Source organism: Salmo salar, chromosome ssa01 (assembly GCF_905237065.1).
Source record: "Salmo salar chromosome ssa01, Ssal_v3.1, whole genome shotgun sequence".
Classification (NCBI taxonomy): Eukaryota; Metazoa; Chordata; class Actinopteri; order Salmoniformes; family Salmonidae; genus Salmo; species Salmo salar.
In genome coordinates this window covers 102,374,528-102,392,730 of record NC_059442.1, presented here as the reverse complement: position 1 = coordinate 102,392,730, position 18,203 = coordinate 102,374,528, and the positions used below count along the sequence as shown (strand labels likewise).

At 45.4% G+C, this 18,203-nt stretch overlaps 1 protein-coding gene across 2 annotated transcripts in view; it reads left to right on the top strand.

Moving 5' to 3' along the window:
• Positions 1 to 18,203, top strand: part of LOC106611227 (proteasome activator complex subunit 4B) — an 89,408-nt gene that overhangs the window by 67,704 nt on the left and 3,501 nt on the right. For both annotated transcript variants that reach the window (XM_014211221.2, XM_045724975.1), the window contains 9 exons: positions 3,826 to 3,978; positions 4,907 to 5,011; positions 5,362 to 5,453; positions 6,657 to 6,788; positions 7,472 to 7,680; positions 8,070 to 8,155; positions 8,261 to 8,389; positions 9,181 to 9,336; positions 14,609 to 14,771. In XM_014211221.2, the coding sequence (XP_014066696.2) occupies positions 3,826 to 3,978; positions 4,907 to 5,011; positions 5,362 to 5,453; positions 6,657 to 6,788; positions 7,472 to 7,680; positions 8,070 to 8,155; positions 8,261 to 8,389; positions 9,181 to 9,336; positions 14,609 to 14,771 (1,225 nt within the window). The remainder of the gene's footprint in view (positions 1 to 3,825; positions 3,979 to 4,906; positions 5,012 to 5,361; positions 5,454 to 6,656; positions 6,789 to 7,471; positions 7,681 to 8,069; positions 8,156 to 8,260; positions 8,390 to 9,180; positions 9,337 to 14,608; positions 14,772 to 18,203) is intronic.

The following is an 18,203-nucleotide window of genomic DNA, read 5'->3' as shown; positions in this document are numbered from 1 at the left end:
TCATCCGATGGCATTGAGGAGTTTACCACATCAGTCACCAGCTTTATTAATAAGTGCATCTATGACATCGTCCCCACAGTGAACGTACGTCCATATCCCAACCAGAAGCCATGGATTACAGGCAACATCCGCACTGAGGTAAAGGCTAGAGCCGCCGCTTTCAAGAAGTGGGACACTAATCCGGAGATGCCGTAGCAGTGGTTCATATGTTTGTCTTATCCCATGAAAATAGCAGTTGTTTTTTAAAATCTTTTCTCGTCTACATTTTAATCTCACTTTCTATCTACAAACTAAATATACTTTCCTGCAACCCGCCTCACCCAATGTGGTACGGATCTGCTATTTTTATTCCTTTTAACTGGAACCTGCGCCAGGAGATAGCCAGCTAACTAGCTACTAGTCTTTGTTAGCCACGGCTAGCGGTCTTCACCTTTTAGCTCGGACACCGCCAGCTTTAGCTCAGACAATACATGCCAGTCTGCACAGCGCGATATCAACCCAGAGAATATCAGACGGCTTCCCCCTACCACATCACCGGATTCCTGCCGCTCTGGATCAAAGGGTCCAGGATCATTGCAGCTAGCTAACTGCTACCAAGTGGCTACTGTTAGCTAATGCCTCTGTCCCGAAGCAAGCACCAGTTAGCCTTGAGCTAGGCCCATATACCAGCTAATTCTAGGGCTACGATACCTCATTTGCCAATTGGCCTGGACCCTTTGTTGTCGACGCGGAGACCCACCGCTCTATCACGACTGGTCTGCCAAAGTGGTCGCACCGGGCTTTTCCGTTGCGATGTCGCCGAAGACCCATCTTCCCCCGGCCCGCTAGCTTTCTAAGCGCTGTGTCTCCCACTCGCCTAGCGTAGTACTGACTACTGAACGGCTTCTTGACTCACCTATTGCTGTTCTTTAGACCCTATGATTACTCGGCTACACAGCTGATGCCCCCTGGATTGTTTCAATAACACGGTACTTAATTTCGTTTATCTGTTGGCCCCAGCCTCAAACTCAGGTCCTGTATGTACCTAACTGACCCGCTCTGCCCATTCATCACCATTTACCCATTGTTGTCTTAGCTCTCCCGATCAACACCTGTGACTGCTTTACGCCTCTCTCTGTCAATATGCCTTGTCTACTGCTGTCTTGGCTAATCCTTATTGTTTTATTTCACTGTAGAGCCTTCAGTCCCGCTCACCTTGCCTTAGTTAGCTTTTTCTCCCACCCCCCCACACGTGCGGAGACGAAACCTCTCTCATCGTCACTCAACGCTTAGGTTTACTACCTCCACTGTACATTATGCCTTGAATCTATTCTACCACGGCCAGAAATCTGCTCCGTTTATTCTCTGTTCCCAACGCACTAGACGACCAGTTCTTATAGCCTTTTGCCATACACTTAGCCTACCCCTCCTCTGTTCCTCTGGTGATGTAGAGGTTAACCCAGGCACTGTAGACCCCAGTACCACACCTATTCCCCAGGCGCTATCATTTGTTGACTTCTGTAACCGTAAAAGCCTTGTTTTCATGCATGTTAACATCAGAAGCCTCCTCCCTAAGTTTGTTTTATTCACTGCTTTAGCACACTCTGCCAACCCTGATGTCCTAGCCATGTCTGAATCGTGGCTTAAGGCCACCAAAAATTCTGAAATTGTCATCCCCAACTACAATATTTTCCGCCAAGATATAACTGCCAAAGGGGGCGGGGTCGCAATTTACTGCAGAGACAGTCTGCAGAGTTCTGTCATGCTATCCAGGTCTGTGCCCAAACAGTTCGAGCTTCTACTTCTAAAAAGCCACCTTTCCAGAAATAAGTCTCTCACTGTTGCCACTTGCTGTAGACCCCCCTCATCCCCCAGTTGTGCCCTGGACTCCATATGCGAATTGATTGACCCTCATTTATCTTCAGAGTTCTTACTGTTAGGTGACCTAAACTGGGATATGCTTAACACCTCGGCCGTCCTACAATCTAAGCTAGATGCCCTCAATCTCACACAAATTATCAAGGAACCTACCAGGTACAACCTTAAATCCGTAAACACGAGGCACCCTCATATATCATCCTGACCAACCTGCCCTCTAAATACACCTCTGCTGTCTTCAACCAGGATATCAGCGATCGCTGCCTCATTGCCTGCGTCCGTAATGGGTCCGTGGTCAAACGACCACCCCTCATCACTGTCAAATGCTCCCTAAAACACTTTGGGTAGCAGGCCTTTCTAATCGACCTGGCCTGGGTATCCTGGAAGGATACTGACCTCATCCCGTCAGTAGAGGATGCCTGGTTATTCTTTAAATGTGATTTCCTCACCATCTTAAATAAGCATGCCCCATTCAAAAAATGTAGAACTAAGAACAGATACAGCCCTTGGTTCACTCCAGACTTGACTGCCCATGACCAGAAGAAAAACATCCTGTGGCATACTGCATTAACATCGAATAGCTCCCGTGATATGCAACTTTTCAGGGAAGTTAGGAACCAATATACATAGTCAGTTAGGAAAGCTAAGGCAAGCTATTGCACATTTTTCAAAGAAATTTGCATCCTGTAGCACAAATTCCAAAAAGTTTTGGGACACTGTAAAGTCCATGGAGAATAAGAGCACCACCTCCCAGCTGCCTACTGCACTGAGGCTAGGAAACACTGTCACCGCCGATAAATCCACGATAATCAAGAATTTCAAAAAGCATTTTTCTACGGCTGGCCTTGCTTTCCACCTAGCTACCCCAACCCCGGCCAACAGCTCTGCACCCCCCGCAGCAACTTGCCCAAGCCCCCCTCCCCCGCTTCTCCTTCACTCAAATCCAGATAGCTGATGTTCTGAAAGAGCTGCAACATCTGGACCCCTACAAATCAGCTGGGCTAGACAATCTGGACCCTCTCTTTCTAAAATTATCCGCTGCAATTGTTGCAACCCCTATTACTAACATGTTCAACCTCTTTCTTATCGTCTGCGTTCCCTAAAGATTGGAAAGCTGCCGCGGTCATCCCCCTCTTCAAATGGGGAGACACTAGAGAGACACTAAGTTTTTCCTAGGTAAAGCCCCGCCTTATCTCAGCTGACTGGTCACCATAGCAACACCCACCCGTAGCACGCGCGCCAGCAGGTATATTTCACTGGTCAACCCCAAAGCCAACTCCTCCTTTGGCCGCCTTTCCTTCCAATTCTCTGCTGCCAATGACTGGAACGAATTGCAAAAATCACTGAAGCTGGAGACTTATCTCCCTCACTAACTTTAAGCACCAGCTGTCAGAGCAGCTCACCGATCACTGCACCTGTACACTGCCCATCTGTAAATAGCACACCCAACTACCTCATTCCCCAAATTATTTATTTTTGCTCTTTTTGCACCCCAGTATCTCTACTTGCACATCATCATCTGTACATCTATCATTCCAGTGTTAATGCAAATTGTAATAATTTCGCCACTCTGGCCTATTTATTGCCTTACCGCCCTAATCTTACTACATTTGCACACACTGTATATAGATTTTTCTATTGTGTTTTCTTTCAATTGTGTTATTGACTGTACGTTTGTTTATCCCATGTGTTAATATTAATAATAAATTGCTGTGTTTTTACCTCGTACATGTGCACATCGACTTAGTGCTGGTACTCCCTGTATATAGACAAGTTATTACCTCGTACACCTGCACATTGACTCTGTACTGGTAACTCAAAATCCCCAGTTTTCTAGAAAACACGTCTGGAAGTTTCCCGGAATAAGCAGGAAATCCAGAATCCTCCAACCAGGATTTCTGATATGGCAACCCTAGTTAAGAATCAGGCTTCCCTAACTCTGTTTTACTCCTCTCCTCTATCCCTCAGGGTCTGTTCCGGAACTTCAACGATGCCTTCCTGCCCCTGTTGAAACCACACATGGAGCGTCTGGTGGCCGATACACACGAGAGCAAACAGCGTTGTGTAGCTGAGATCACCTCTGGACTGATCAGAGGCAGCAAGCACTGGAGCTATGGCAAGGTAGGGGAGAGGAAGGAACACACTCTGGAGCTATGGCAAGGTAGGGGAGAGGAAGGAACACACTCTGGAGCTATGGAAAGGTAGGGGAGAGGAAGGAACACACTCTGGAGCTATGGAAAGGTAGGGGAGAGGAAGGAACACACTGGAGCTATGGCAAGGTAGGGGAGAGAAAGGTAGGGGAGAGGAAGGAACACACTGGAGCTATGGCAAGGTAGGGGAGAGGAAGGAACACACTGGAGCTATGGAAAGGTAGGGGAGAGGAAGGAACACACTGGAGCTATGGAAAGGTAGAGGAGAGGAAGGAACACACTGGAGCTATGGAAAGGTAGAGGAAGGAACACACTGGAGCTATGGAAAGGTAGGGGAGAGGAAGGAACACACTGGAGCTATGGAAAGGTAGGGGAGAGGAAGGAACACACTGGAGCTATGGAAAGGTAGGGGAGAGGAAGGAACACACTGGAGCTATGGAAAGGTAGGGGAGAGGAAGGAACACACTCTGGAGCTATGGAAAGGTAGGGGAGAGGAAGGAACACACTGGAGCTATGGAAAGGTAGAGGAGAGGAAGGAACACACACTGGAGCTATGGAAAGGTAGTGGAGAGGAAGGAACACACTGGAGCTATGGAAAGGTAGAGGAGAGGAAGGAACACACTCTGGAGCTATGGAAAGGTAGTGGAGAGGAAGGAACACACTGGTGCTATGGAAAAGTAGAGGAGAGGAAGGAACACACTGGAGCTATGGAAAGGTAGAGGAAGGAACACATTGGAGCTATGGAAAGGTAGTGGAGAGAGACATACGCTGTGGTCACACACCATGCTTATAATCAGTGCTTTACATATTTGCACTTGCCATTTGCAAGGTCGTCGTTGGATAAATAAAAGTTGAATATTTGTTAAGTCCTTGACCTTTGACCTATGTTCCCCTCCCAGGTGGAGAGTCTGTGGGAGCTGCTGTGTCCTCTGATCCGTACAGCTCTGAACAACATCACTGTAGAAACCTACGCTGACTGGGGCACCTGCATCGCCACAGCCTGTGTAAGCTGCTAGCCCTCCCATCCCTCTCATTCAGCAGTCCATTTCTTTCAGGTTCTTTCTCAATTGGTACTTCTTCTATTCCCAATTGCATCCTCTCCCCTTGTTTCCTTCTCGAAACGCAGTAGAGGAGAAGGCCTGAATGGGAGGGGAACTTGGATCTTCTCTTCCAATACATTTTGAGAAGAAGGCGAAGAGTGAAGAATTGAGGACAGATATTGAGAAATAGCCTCCTGTATCTTCTGTCTAGTACTTGCCTGGCCTGTTAATTTCCTGCTTCCATGCTGTTGACATTTGACCTTGTTATTGTTCAGGAGAGCAGACCTTGACTTTAGGTTGGTTGTGTTGTACAGGAGAGCAGAGACCCCAGGAAGCTCCACTGGTTGTTTGAAATGCTGATGGAATCTCCAGTCAACGGGGAGGGGGGATCCTTCGTAGATGCCTGGTAAGGAAAAACTTTGCCTCCTTTAATTCTCATCCTAGACAGTGTCTTGGTGTTTTTGTGAAAGGGTGTATTTATTCTGCTCCATATATGCTCAGATGACTAGTCCTGCATGGAAGAGATGTGCTGTGTTTGAATACTCATACTAACTGTACTTTTTGTGATGTAAATTGAGTATGTAGTGTGCTTATTGGTCATAGTATGGATATAGTTAGTGTGCCAAAAGTTCCCGGATGTCATACTAAATTTGCCAAAATATGAGGTATACAAGCAGTGGACACTATTTCCGTGCTTTTAGAGCCCATAATACAATTCTTCAGAGAATGGGCGTGGCTTCACAACGGTTTCAGATTTCAAGAAAATGACGGCGAATATGCAGCCGATTTGCGCCGAAGTCCGACGAGAGCGGATACAATTTCATTGCTTTAACTAATTATGACAAATGTTAAGATATTTTTAGCAATGTAATGAAGTAATGACTTTTCAAATAAGTTACGTTGGCTGACAATTTGTTAGCTATGCTTTCCCTACGAACCGCAACATATCATTACAGCACTATGTACCGGTATGTTAGCTAGCTACCTAACGTTAGTAGGCTAGTACTAATACGTCGAACTTGCCAGTATATTCGAACGCTTGGCTCAACCCTACTCCTCGGCCAGAGGGTCCAGTGTGCGCTCTGAATGCTCCGAGAGCGAAACACTCTGAATTTACTAGCGGACAATCTGACAACGCTCTGAATTTACGTACGCCCAGAACGCACTCCAGATTGAATTTACGAACACACCTGAAGTCGTAAAAGGTCTGGCTAGTAATTTGTTATGCTAACAAGCCAGCACGAGGTTGCATAGCCACAGCATCAACTTCCGGTAGACAGGCAAAGTACGCTCAACTGAAAGGATACTGGTTGTTTACAGTATACTAAAATGAACTAATATTATGTAGTGTATATACCCATTAAGTATGTAGTATACAGTATGTTAGTATGGGTATTCGAACACCGCTATGGAGTCTGGGTCGGTGATGGTTTCTTGGTTTGTTTGTCTGTGTAAAATGTTTGTGAGTGAAGAATATTCTCCTTGTTAGACAATAAAAAAAAAGATTATTTTATTGTTCTCTCCTGTCCAGTCTTCTGTGTACTCTGCAGGGAGGCCTGACTTAGCAGGAGGGTTAGGTGTGTGTGTAACTCTCCTCTCTCCTGTCCAGTCGTCTGTATGTGCTGCAGGGAGGCCTGGCTCAGCAGGAGTGGAGGGTCCCTGAGCTGCTCCACAGACTGCTGCAGTACCTAGAGCCCAAACTCACACAGGTCTACAAGAACGTCCGTGAGCGCATCGGAAGGTAGGACCTCGCCTACACATTGCACAAACATTTTCATTGCTGATGCTGTTGTCCATAGCAGCTTACTGCCACTTGCCACATTGGTCATAGTTCATTCAGCTAGGTATCTAACCACACGTCAGTCATAGTTCATTCAGCTAGGTATCTAACCACACGTCAGTCATAGTTCATTCAGCTAGGTATCTAACCACACGTCAGTCATAGTTCATTCAGCTAGGTATCTAACCACACGTCGGTCATAGTTCATTCAGCTAGGTATCTAACCACACGTCAGTCATAGTTCATTCAGCTAGGTATCTAACCACACGTCAGTCATAGTTCATTCAGCTAGGTATCTAACCACACGTCAGTCATAGTTCATTCAGCTAGGTATCTAACCACACGTCGGTCATAGTTCATTCAGCTAGGTATCTAACCACACGTCAGTCATAGCAGGTAAACATTTGTCCGTAACTTTTCAAACAGGTTGGCCAAGAGATCACCTTATGCTTTTTATGTAAAACCAGGTAGAATTGTTGAATTTATCATTCATGAGAGTGCTGAAAGAGGTAGAGACAAGCAAACTGTCGAAAAAGAGGAATACATCAAAAATGTAGACCTAAATACAAAACTCTAGATTCATGAATTAACTAAAGGTGTTAATCTCCCTCTGCCTCCTCTTTCGCGCTCTTTCCTCTCTCCAGCGTCCTCACCTACATCTTCATGATAGACGTCAACCTGCCATACACCCAGCCCACGGCCTCGCCCCGCATCAAGGAGTTCACAGAGCGAGTACTGCTGCGCCTCAAACCCCTGACGGAGGGGGATGAGGAGATCCAGAACCACGTGGTAGAGGAGAACGATGTGGGGGAGCAGGACGAGAGGACACAGGCCATCAAACTACTGAAGACAGGTACGACCCCTAACCCATCAAACTACTGAAGACAAGTACGACCCCTAACCCATCAAACTACTGAAGACAAGTACGACCCCTAACCCATCAAACTACTGAAGACAGGTACGACCCCTAACCCATCAAACTACAAAAGACAGGTACAACCCCTAACCCATCAAACTACTAAACGCCAGTACGACCCCTAACCCAGTTCGTCAAACTACTGAAGACAGGTCAGGGATATAGTTGATGGAGCTAATAAACCCATGTGTAAAGCCAAGAGAAAAGAGTCCCGGCTCACTGGATCACTGCACGATGCAGATTTCAGTAATTGAATATGCCAAACGTTTAGTTATGAAGACCTTCGTCAGAGCATACGATGTAAAAGGTTATGTATGTGTTTCCAGTACTCAAGTGGCTGATGGCCAGTGCTGGACGCTCCTTCTCCACGGCCGTTCCAGAGCAGCTCCAGTTGCTACCACTGCTGTTCAAGGTGGGTGGGTCAAGAAAGGAAGAAACCTTGAGAGGAACCATACTGCTGGGAGGTCTATCATCCTCTGGCTGAATGCTAACAACCCTCATCTGTCTCCTCTTGTAGATCGCTCCGGTGGAGAATGATGACAGTTATGATGAGCTGAAGAGGGATGCTAAGACCTGTCTGTCTCTGATGTCCCAGGGACTACTCTACACAGAGCAGATACCACTGGTCCTGCTGGCCCTGCAAGAGGTGTGTGCACACACAAAAAAACAGGCCAGACTCATCTATAACCACTTTCTCCATTCACTGCAAGCTCCAAAGAGAAAAATGTTAAAAAACATGTCAAATCCCCCATTGTCAAGACTCTGGTTCTAACTACTCTCTGAGCCTCTGCAAAATGTTTGTTTGAAGTTGCTCTGAGTTTTGTGGTACGTACACACTGGATGCTGTTCTCTCTGAATTACGTTACAGCAGTTTGTGGTACACGCTGGATGGTGTTCTCTCTGGATTACGTTACAGTAGTTTGTGGTACACGCTGGATGGTGTTCTCTCTGGATTATGTTACAGTAGTTTGTGGTACACGCTGGATGCTGTTCTCTCTGGATTATGTTACAGTAGTTTGTGGTACACGCTGGATGCTGTTCTCTCTGGATTACGTTACAGTAGTTTGTGGTACACGCTGGATGCTGTTCTCTCTGGATTATGTTACAGTAGTTTGTGGTACACGCTGGATGGTGTTCTCTCTGGATTATGTTACAGTAGTTTGTGGTACACGCTGGATGCTGTTCTCTCTGGATTACGTTACAGTAGTTTGTGGTACACGCTGGATGCTGTTCTCTCTGGATTACGTTACAGTAGTTTGTGGTACATGCTGGATGGTGTTCTCTCTGGATTACGTTACAGTAGTTTGTGGTACACGCTGGATGCTGTTCTCTCTGGATTACGTTACAGTAGTTTGTGGCATGCATTCTATACAGTGCTGACGTCCCTACAGATCATTACCGTCATGTTGAAATTAACATGGTTCCGTTATGTTCCAGATAGCAGGCAGCAGTTCGTGGCATGCACGCTACACGGTGCTGACGTACCTACAGATCATGGTCTTCTACAACCTGTTCACCTTTATGAGCGACCAGGGAGCCGTCAACGACGTCAGAGCACTGGTCATACGCCTACTGGAGGACGAGCAGCTGGAGGTAATACACACACACACACACACACAAATCCTGGACATGCTGTTTTCGACCCTTTCTCTCTCGCTCCCCCCGCTGTCTCGACCTCTGAATGCTCAGCTATGAAAAGCCAACTGATATTTTACTCCTGAGGTGATGAACTGTTGCACCCTCTACAATCACTGATTATTATTTGACCCTGCTGGTCATCTATGAACGTTTTGAACATCTTGAGGAACAATCTGGCCTTCATCGCCATGTACTCTTATCTCCACCGGCACAGCCAGAAGAGGACTGGCCACCCCTCAGAGCCTGGTTCCTCTCTAGGTTTCTACCTAGGTTCTTGCCTTTCTAGGTAGTTGTTCCTTCTGTTTAAGCACTTTGTGACATCTGCTGATGTAAAAAGGGTTTTATAAATACATTTGATTGAATGTAGAAAATGAGTTCAACAGAGAGGATGATCATAGTACACAACAGACTGAATGACAGATGGTGTCATGACTGAAGAAGACAGAATGGTAGATGGGTAGGTCTGGAGGTTACAGATCACATTGAAGAAGACAGAATGGTAGATGGGTAGGTCTGGAGGTTACAGATCACATTGAAGAAGACAGAATGGTAGATAGGTAGGTCTGGAGGTTACAGATCACATTGAAGAAGACAGAATGGTAGATGGGTAGGTCTGGAGGTTACAGATCACATTGAAGAAGACAGAATGGTATGTCTGGAGGTTACAAGGTGTGTGTGTGTGTGTGTGTGTGTGTGTGTGTGTGTGTGTGTGTGTGTGTGTGTGTGTGTGTGTGTGTGTGTGTGTGTGTGTGTGTGTGTGTGTGTGTGTGTGTGTGTGTGTGTAGATCACAGGCCCTCTCCTCCCTGTCTTACAGCACTCTTCATCCTTATTCTCCCCCTCCGGTCCCCCTCTCACTTGTTGCTATGGAAACCACAGACTGCAGGAGTATTCTGTTGCTATGGGGAGGGGATAAGGGGGAGGGTGATGTAGGCTTTTCTGTATTTCTATTCAGAAAAAATACCCCAGATGACCTGTCCTCTAGTCTAATGACCTGTCCTCTAGTCTAATGACCTGTCCTCTAGTCTAATGACCTGCCCTCTAGTCTAATGACCTGCCCTCTAGTCTAATGACCTGCCCTCTAGTCTAATGACCTGCCCTCCTATATATATAGTCTGAGCTGCCCTCTATGTGTGTATATATATGTCTGACCTGCCCTCCTCTATGTATATATATATATATATCTGACCTGCCCTCCTCTATGTGTATGTATATATGTCTGACCTGCCCTCCTCTATGTGTATGTATATATGTCTGACCTGCCCTCCTCTATGTGTATGTATATATGTCTGACCTGCCCTCCTCTATATACAGTGGGGAGAACAAGTATTTGATACACTGCCGATTTTGCAGGTTTTCCTACTTACAAAGCATGTAGAGGTCTGTCATTTTTATCATAGGTACACTTCAACTGTGAGAGACGGAATCTAAAACAAAAATCCAGAAAATCACATTGTATGATTTTTAAGTAATTAATTTGCATTTTATTGCATGACATAAGTATTTGATCACCTACCAACCAGTAAGAATTCCGGCTCTCACAGACCTGTTAGTTTTTCTTTAAGAAGCCCTCCTGTTCTCCACTCATTACCTGTATTAACTGCACCTGTTTGAACTCGTTACCTGTATAAAAGACACCTGTCCACACACTCAATCAAACAGACTCCAACCTCCCCACAATGGCCAAGACCAGAGAGTTGTGTAAGGACATCGGAGATAAAATTGTAGACCTGCACAAGGCTGGGATGGGCTACAAGACAATAGGCAAGCAGCTTGTTGAGAAGGCAACAACTGTTGGCGCAATTATTAGAAAATGGAAGAAGTTCAAGATAACGGTCAATCACCCTTGGTCTGGGGCTCCATGCAAGATCTTACCTCATGGGGCATCAATGATCATGAAGAAGGTGAGGGGTCAGCCCAGAACTACACGGCAGGACCTAGTCAATTACCTGAAGAGAGCTGGGACCACAGTCTCAAAGAAAACCATTAGTAACACACTACGCCGTCATGGATTAAAATCCTGCAGCGCACGCAAGGTCCCCCTGCTCAAGCCAGCGCATGTCCAGGCCCGTCTGAAGTTTGCCAATGACCTTCTGGATGATCCAGAGGAGGAATGGGAGAAGGTCATGTGGTCTGATGAAACAAAAATAGAGCTTTTTGGTCTAAACTCCACTCGCCGTGTTTGGAGGAAGAAGAAGGATGAGTACAACCCCAAGAACACCATCCCAACCGTGAAGCATGGCGGTGGAAACATCATTCTTTGGGGATGCTTTTCTGCAAAGGGGACAGGACGACTGCACCGTATTGAGGGGAGGATGGATGGGGCCATGTATCGCGAGATCTTGGCCAACAACCTCCTTCCTTCAGTAAGAGCATTGAAGATGGGTCGTGGCTGGGTCTTCCAGCATGACAACGACCCGAAACACACAGCCAGGGCAACTAAGGAATGGTTTCGTAAGAAGCATCTCAAGGTCCTGGAGTGGCCTAGCCAGTCTCCAGACCTGAACCCAATAGAAAATCTTTGGAGGGAGCTGAAAGTCCGTATTGCCCAGCGACAGCCCCGAAACCTGAAGGATCTGGAGAAGGTCTGTATGGAGGAGTGGGCCAAAATCCCTGCTGCAGTGTGTGCAAACCTGGTCAAGAACTACAGGAAATGTATGATCTCTGTAATTGCAAACAAAGGTTTCTGTACCAAATATTAAGTTCTGCTTTTCTGATGTATCAAATACTTATGTCATGCAATAAAATGCAAATTAATTACTTAAAAATCATACAATGTGATTTTATGGATTTTTGTTTTAGATTCCGTCTCTCACAGTTGAAGTGTACCTATGATAAAAATTACAGACCTCTACATGCTTTGTAAGTAGGAAAACCTGCAAAATCGGCAGTGTATCAAATACTTGTTCTCCCCGCTGTATATAGCCTGACCTGCCCTTCTGTATACAGTCTGACCTGCCCTCCTGTATATAGTCTGACCTGCCCTCCTGTATATAGTCTGACCTGCCCTCCTGTATATAGTCTGACCTGCCCTCCAAAATATATATATATAGTCTGAACTGCCCTCCTCTCTCTCTCTCTATATATATATATATATACTGCTCGAAAAAATAAAGGGAACACTAAAATAACACATCCTAGATCTGAATGAATGAAATAATCTTATTAAATACTTTTTTCTTTACATAGTTGAATGTGCTGACAACAAAATCACACAAAAATAATCAATGGAAATCCAATTTATCAACCCATGGAGGTCTGGATTTGGAGTCACACTCAAAATTAAAGTGGAAAACCACACTACAGGCTGATCCAACTTTGATGTAATGTCCTTAAAACAAGTCAAAATGAGGCTCAGTAGTGTGTGTGGCCTCGACGTGCCTGTATGACCTCCCTACAACGCCTGGGCATGCTCCTGATGAGGTGGCAGATGGTCTCCTGAGGGATCTCCTCCCAGACCTGGAATAAAGCATCCGCCAACTCCTGGACAGTCTGTGGTGCAACGTGGCGTTGGTGGATGGAGCGAGACATGTTGTCCCAGATGTGCTCAATTGGATTCAGGTCTGGGGAACGGCCGGCCAGTCCATAGCATCAATGCCTTCCTCTTGCAGGAACTGCTGACACACTCCAGCCACATGAGGTCTAGCATTGTCTTGCATTAGGAGGAACCCAGGGCCAACCGCACCAGCATAAGGTCTCACAAGGGGTCTGAGGATCTCATCTCGGTACCTAATGGCAGTCAGGCTACCTCTGGCGAGCACATGGAGGGCTGTGCGGCCCCCCAAAGAAATGTCACCCCACACCATGACTGACCCACCGCCAAACCGGTCATGCTGGGGGATGTTGCAGGCAGCAGAACGTTCTCCACGGCGTCTCCAGACTCTGTCACGTCTGTCACGTGCTCAGTGTGAACTTGCTTTCATCTGTGAAGAGCACAGGGCGCCAGTGGCGAATTTGCCAATCTTGGTGTTCTCTGGCAAATGCCAAACGTCCTGCACGGTGTTGGGCTGTAAGCACAACCCCCACCTGTGGACGTCGAGCCCTCATACCACCCTCATGGAGTCTGTTTCTGACCGTTTGAGCAGACACATGCACATTTGTGGCCTGCTGGAGGTCATTTTGCAGGGCTCTGGCAGTGCTTCTCCTGCTCCTCCTTGCACAAAGGCGGAGGTAGCGGTCCTGCTGCTGGGTTGTTGCCCTCCTACGGCCTCCTCCATGTCTCCTGATGTACTGGCCTGTCTCCTGGTAGCGCCTCCATGCTCTGGACACTACGCTGACAGACACAGCAAACCTTCTTGCCACAGCTCGCATTGATGTGTCATCCTGGATGAGCTGCACTACCTGAGCCACTTGTGTGGGTTGTAGACTCCGTCTCATGCTACCACTAGAGTGAAAGCACCGCCAGCATTCAAAAGTGACCAAAACATCAGCCAGGAGGCATAGGAACTGAGAAGTGGTCTGTGGTCCCCATCTGCAGAACCACTTCTTTCTTGGGGGTGTCTTGCTAATTGCCTATAATTTCCACCTGTTGTCTATTCCATTTGCACAACAGCATGTGAAATTTATTGTCAATCAGTGTTGCTTCTTAAGTGGACAGTTTGATTTCACAGAAGTGTGATTGACTTGGAGTTACATTGTGTTTAAGTGTTCCCTTTATTTTTTTGAGCAGTGTATATATAGTCTGACCTGCCCTCCTCTATTTATGTATGTATGTATGTATGTATGTATGTATGTATGTATGTATGTATTTTTTTGAGCAGTGTATATATAGTCTGACCTGCCCTCCTCTGTGTGTGTGTGTGTGTGTGTGTGTGTGTGTGTGTGTGTGTGTGTGTGTGTGTGTGTGTGTGTGTGTGTGTGTGTGTGTGTGTGTGTGTGTGTGTGTGTGTGTGTGTGTGTGTGTGTGTGTGTGTTTTTTTTAGCAGTGTTATATAGTCTGACCTGCCCTCCTCTATTTGTGTGTGTGTGTGTCTGACCTCGCTACCACTCCACGCTCGCTCTGTCGCTCTCCCTGCTCTCTTTCCCTGCTCTCTCTGGCTCCATCTCAAGAGTGTTGGAGGATAAGGTCCATCTATGGTCCCTCCCCTCAGCCCTTCACTGCATTTTGAGGAGGAGACGAGTTTAGATGGAGCTTCTGTCTGTTGAGCAGATCTGGTCAGTACAGACTGGACCAGCCAGCTCCACATATGTATGTAGAAATAATGAACCCTCTTTCCTTCTCTCCCCCAGGTGAGGGAGATGGCTGCCACCACTCTGAGCGGTTTCCTTCAGTGTAACTTCCTGTCCATAGAGGGCCCCATGCAGAGCCACTTTGAGGCCCTCTGCAAGACCCGCCTGCCCAAGAAGAGGAAGAGGGAGCTGGGCTCCGTGGTGGACACCATCCCTTCTGGAGGTAGCTACTAACTGTCCAATCCATTACTTAGAGCACACACTTTCCCTGACTGTGTTACTATGGGGCAGCAGGTAGCCTAGCGGTTAAGGTTGCTGGTTCGAATCCCCGAGCCGACTTGGTGAAAAATCTGTCTGTGCCCATGAACAAAGCACTTAACCCTAATTGTACCCATAAGTCACTCTTGATAACAGTGTCTGCTAAGTGACAAACATGTTAATTAGAGGTCGACCGATTAATCGGAATGGCCGATTTAATTAGGGCCGATTTTCAAGTAATCGGTAATCTGCGTTTTTTGACACCGATTATGGCCGATTACATTGCACTCCACGATGAGACTGCGTGGCAGGCTGACTACCTGTTATGCAAGTGCAGCAAGGAGCCAAGGTAAGTTGCTAGCTAGCATTAAACTTATCTTATAAAAAACAATCAATCTTAAAATAATCACTAGTTAACTACACATGGTTGATGATATTACTAGTTTATCTAGCTTGTCCTGCGTTGCATATAATCGATGCGGTGCCTGTTAGTTTATCATCGAATCACAGCCTACTTCGCCAAACGGGTGATTTAACAAGCGCATTTGCGAAAAAAGCACTGTCGTTGCACCAATGTACCTAACCATAAACATCAATGCCTTTCTTTAAAATCAATACACAAGTATATATTTTTAAACCTGCATATTTAGTTAATATTGCCTGCTAACATGCATTTCTTTTAACTAGGGAATGTGTCACTTCTCTTGCATTCTGTGCAAGCAGAGTCAGGGTATATGCAGCAGTTTGGGCCGCCTGGCTCGTTGCGAACTGTGTGAGGACCATTTCTTCCTAACAAAGACCGTAATTAATTTGCCAGAATTGTACATAATTATGACATAACATTGAAGGTTTTACAATGTAACAGCAATATTTAGACTTAGGGTTGCCACCCTTTAAGTAAAATACGAAACGGTTCTGTATTTCACTGAAAGAATAAACGTTTTGTTTTCTGAATTATAGTTTCCGGATTTGACCATATTAATGACCTGAGGCTTGTATTTCTGTGTGTTATTATATTATAATTAAGTCTATGATTTGATAGAGCAGTCTGACTGAGCGGTAGTAGGCAGCAGCAGGTTCGTAAGCATTCATTCAAACAGCACTTTCCTGCGTTTGCCAGCAGCTCTTCTCTGTGCTTCAAGCATTGCGCTGTTTATGACTTCAAGCCTATCAACTCCCGAGATTAGGCTGGCAATACGATAGTGCCTATAAGAACATCCAATAGTCAAAGGTATATGAAATACAAATGGTATAGAGCGAAATAGTCCTATCATTCCTATAATAACTACAACCTAAAACTTCTTACCTGGGAATATTGAAGACTCATGTTAAAATGAACCACCAGCTTTCATATGTTCTGAGCAAGGAACTTAAACGTTAGCTTTTTTAACATGGCAAATATTGCACTTTTACTTTCTTCTCCAACACTGTGTTTTTGCATTATTTAAACCAAATTGAACATGTTTCATTAACTTCTTACATCTAGGCATTCCGCTAGCGGAACCCCGTTCCGCCAGCGGAACCCCTAGCCAATGGGATCGCATGGCGTGAAATACAAAAACAACTAAAATACCACAATTCAATTTTCTCAAACATACGACTATTTTTACACCATTTTAAAGATATACGTCTTCTGAATCCAACCACTTAGTCTGATTTCAAAAAGGCTTTACAGCGAAAGCAAAACTTTAGATTATGTTAGGATACCACCACAGCAAAAAAACAACAACACAGCCATTTTCCTAGCAAGGACAGCCATTTTCCAAGCAAGGGTAGCCATTCAAAAGCACAAAACCAGCTAAAATTATGCACTAACCTTTGACCATCTTCATCAGATGACACTCCTAGGACATTGTTAGACAATACATGCATTTTTTTGTTCCATCAAGTTCATATTTATATTTTAAAAAAAAAACATTTTACATTGGCGCGTGATGTTCAGAAAATGTATTCACCCCAAAATTTCCGGTGAATGTGCACCATAATTTACAGAAATACTCATCATAAACGCTGACACAATATATAACAATTAATTAAAGATGTATAGATTAAATATTCCTTTATGCAAACGCTTTGTCAGATTTCAAAATAACTTTACGGAGAAAGCACATTGTTCAATATTCTGAGTACTGGGCCCCAAGCTATTCAGTTAGCCGTCCAGCCACGGCATCCACAAAACGCTGAAATATGTTAAAAATATTATCTTACCTTTGCTGATCTTCGGCTGAATGCACTCGGAAGGTCTCCCACTTCCACAAGAAATGTTCATTTGTTCGATAAAGTCCATAATTTATGTCGAAATAAATTCGTTTTGATGGCGCATCCAGATCACCATTCCAAAATGCATCTATCCACCATCGACGAAAAGTTATAAAGTTCCCTCAGCGTTTGTAGAAACATGTCAAACCATGTTCACAATCAATCTTTAGGGTGTTTTAAACGTAGAATTTCGATAATATTCCAACCGGACAATAGCAGATTCATTACAGAAGAAAAATAAAAATGGCTAGCCCTGCGTGAGCGCACGAGGTAAGTCAATGACACCAGGTCGACCACTTACTGTTCCGGGTATTATTCAATCAAATTGCATTGTAGAAGCCTCAAACAAGGTTCTAATGACTGACATCTAGTGGAAGCCTTAGGAAGTGCAATATGACATCACAGACACTGTAGTTTAGATAGAACATCATTTGAAATGACTACAACCATGTGAGGTCAAACTTCCTGGTTGGATTTTTCTCAGGTTTTTACCTGCCATATGAGTTCTGTTATATTCACAGACATCATTCAAACAGTTTTAGAAACTTCAGTGTTTTCTATCCAAATCTACTAATAATATGCATATTCTACCTTCTGAGTCTGAGTAGGAGGCAGTTTAATTTGGGTACGTTTTTCATCCGGCCGTGAAAATACTGCCCCCTATACTCAACAGGTTAAGGGCCTACCCCAAACTGTTGCCACAAAGTTAGAGGCACATATTTGTCTAGAATGTCATTGTATACTGTAGCGTTAAGATTTCCCTTCCCTGGAACTAAGGAAAACATGAAACCATGAAAAACAGCCCCAGACCATTATTCCTCCTCCACCAAACTTTACAGTTGGCACTATGCATTGGGGCAGGTAGTGTTCTCCTGGCATCCGCGCATGGTGATAGGCTTGTGTGTGGCTGCTTGGCCATGGAAACCCATTTCATGAAGCCCCCGACGAACAGTTCTTGTGCTGACGTTGCTTCCAGGCAGTTTGGAACTTTGCAACCAGTGACAGACTATTTTTATGCCCTCCTGCACTCGGCGGTCCCGTTCTGTGTCCTACCATGTCGCGGCTGAGACGTTGTTGCTCCTAGACGTTTCCGCTTCACAATAACAGCACTTACAGTTGACCAGGGCAGCTCTAGCAG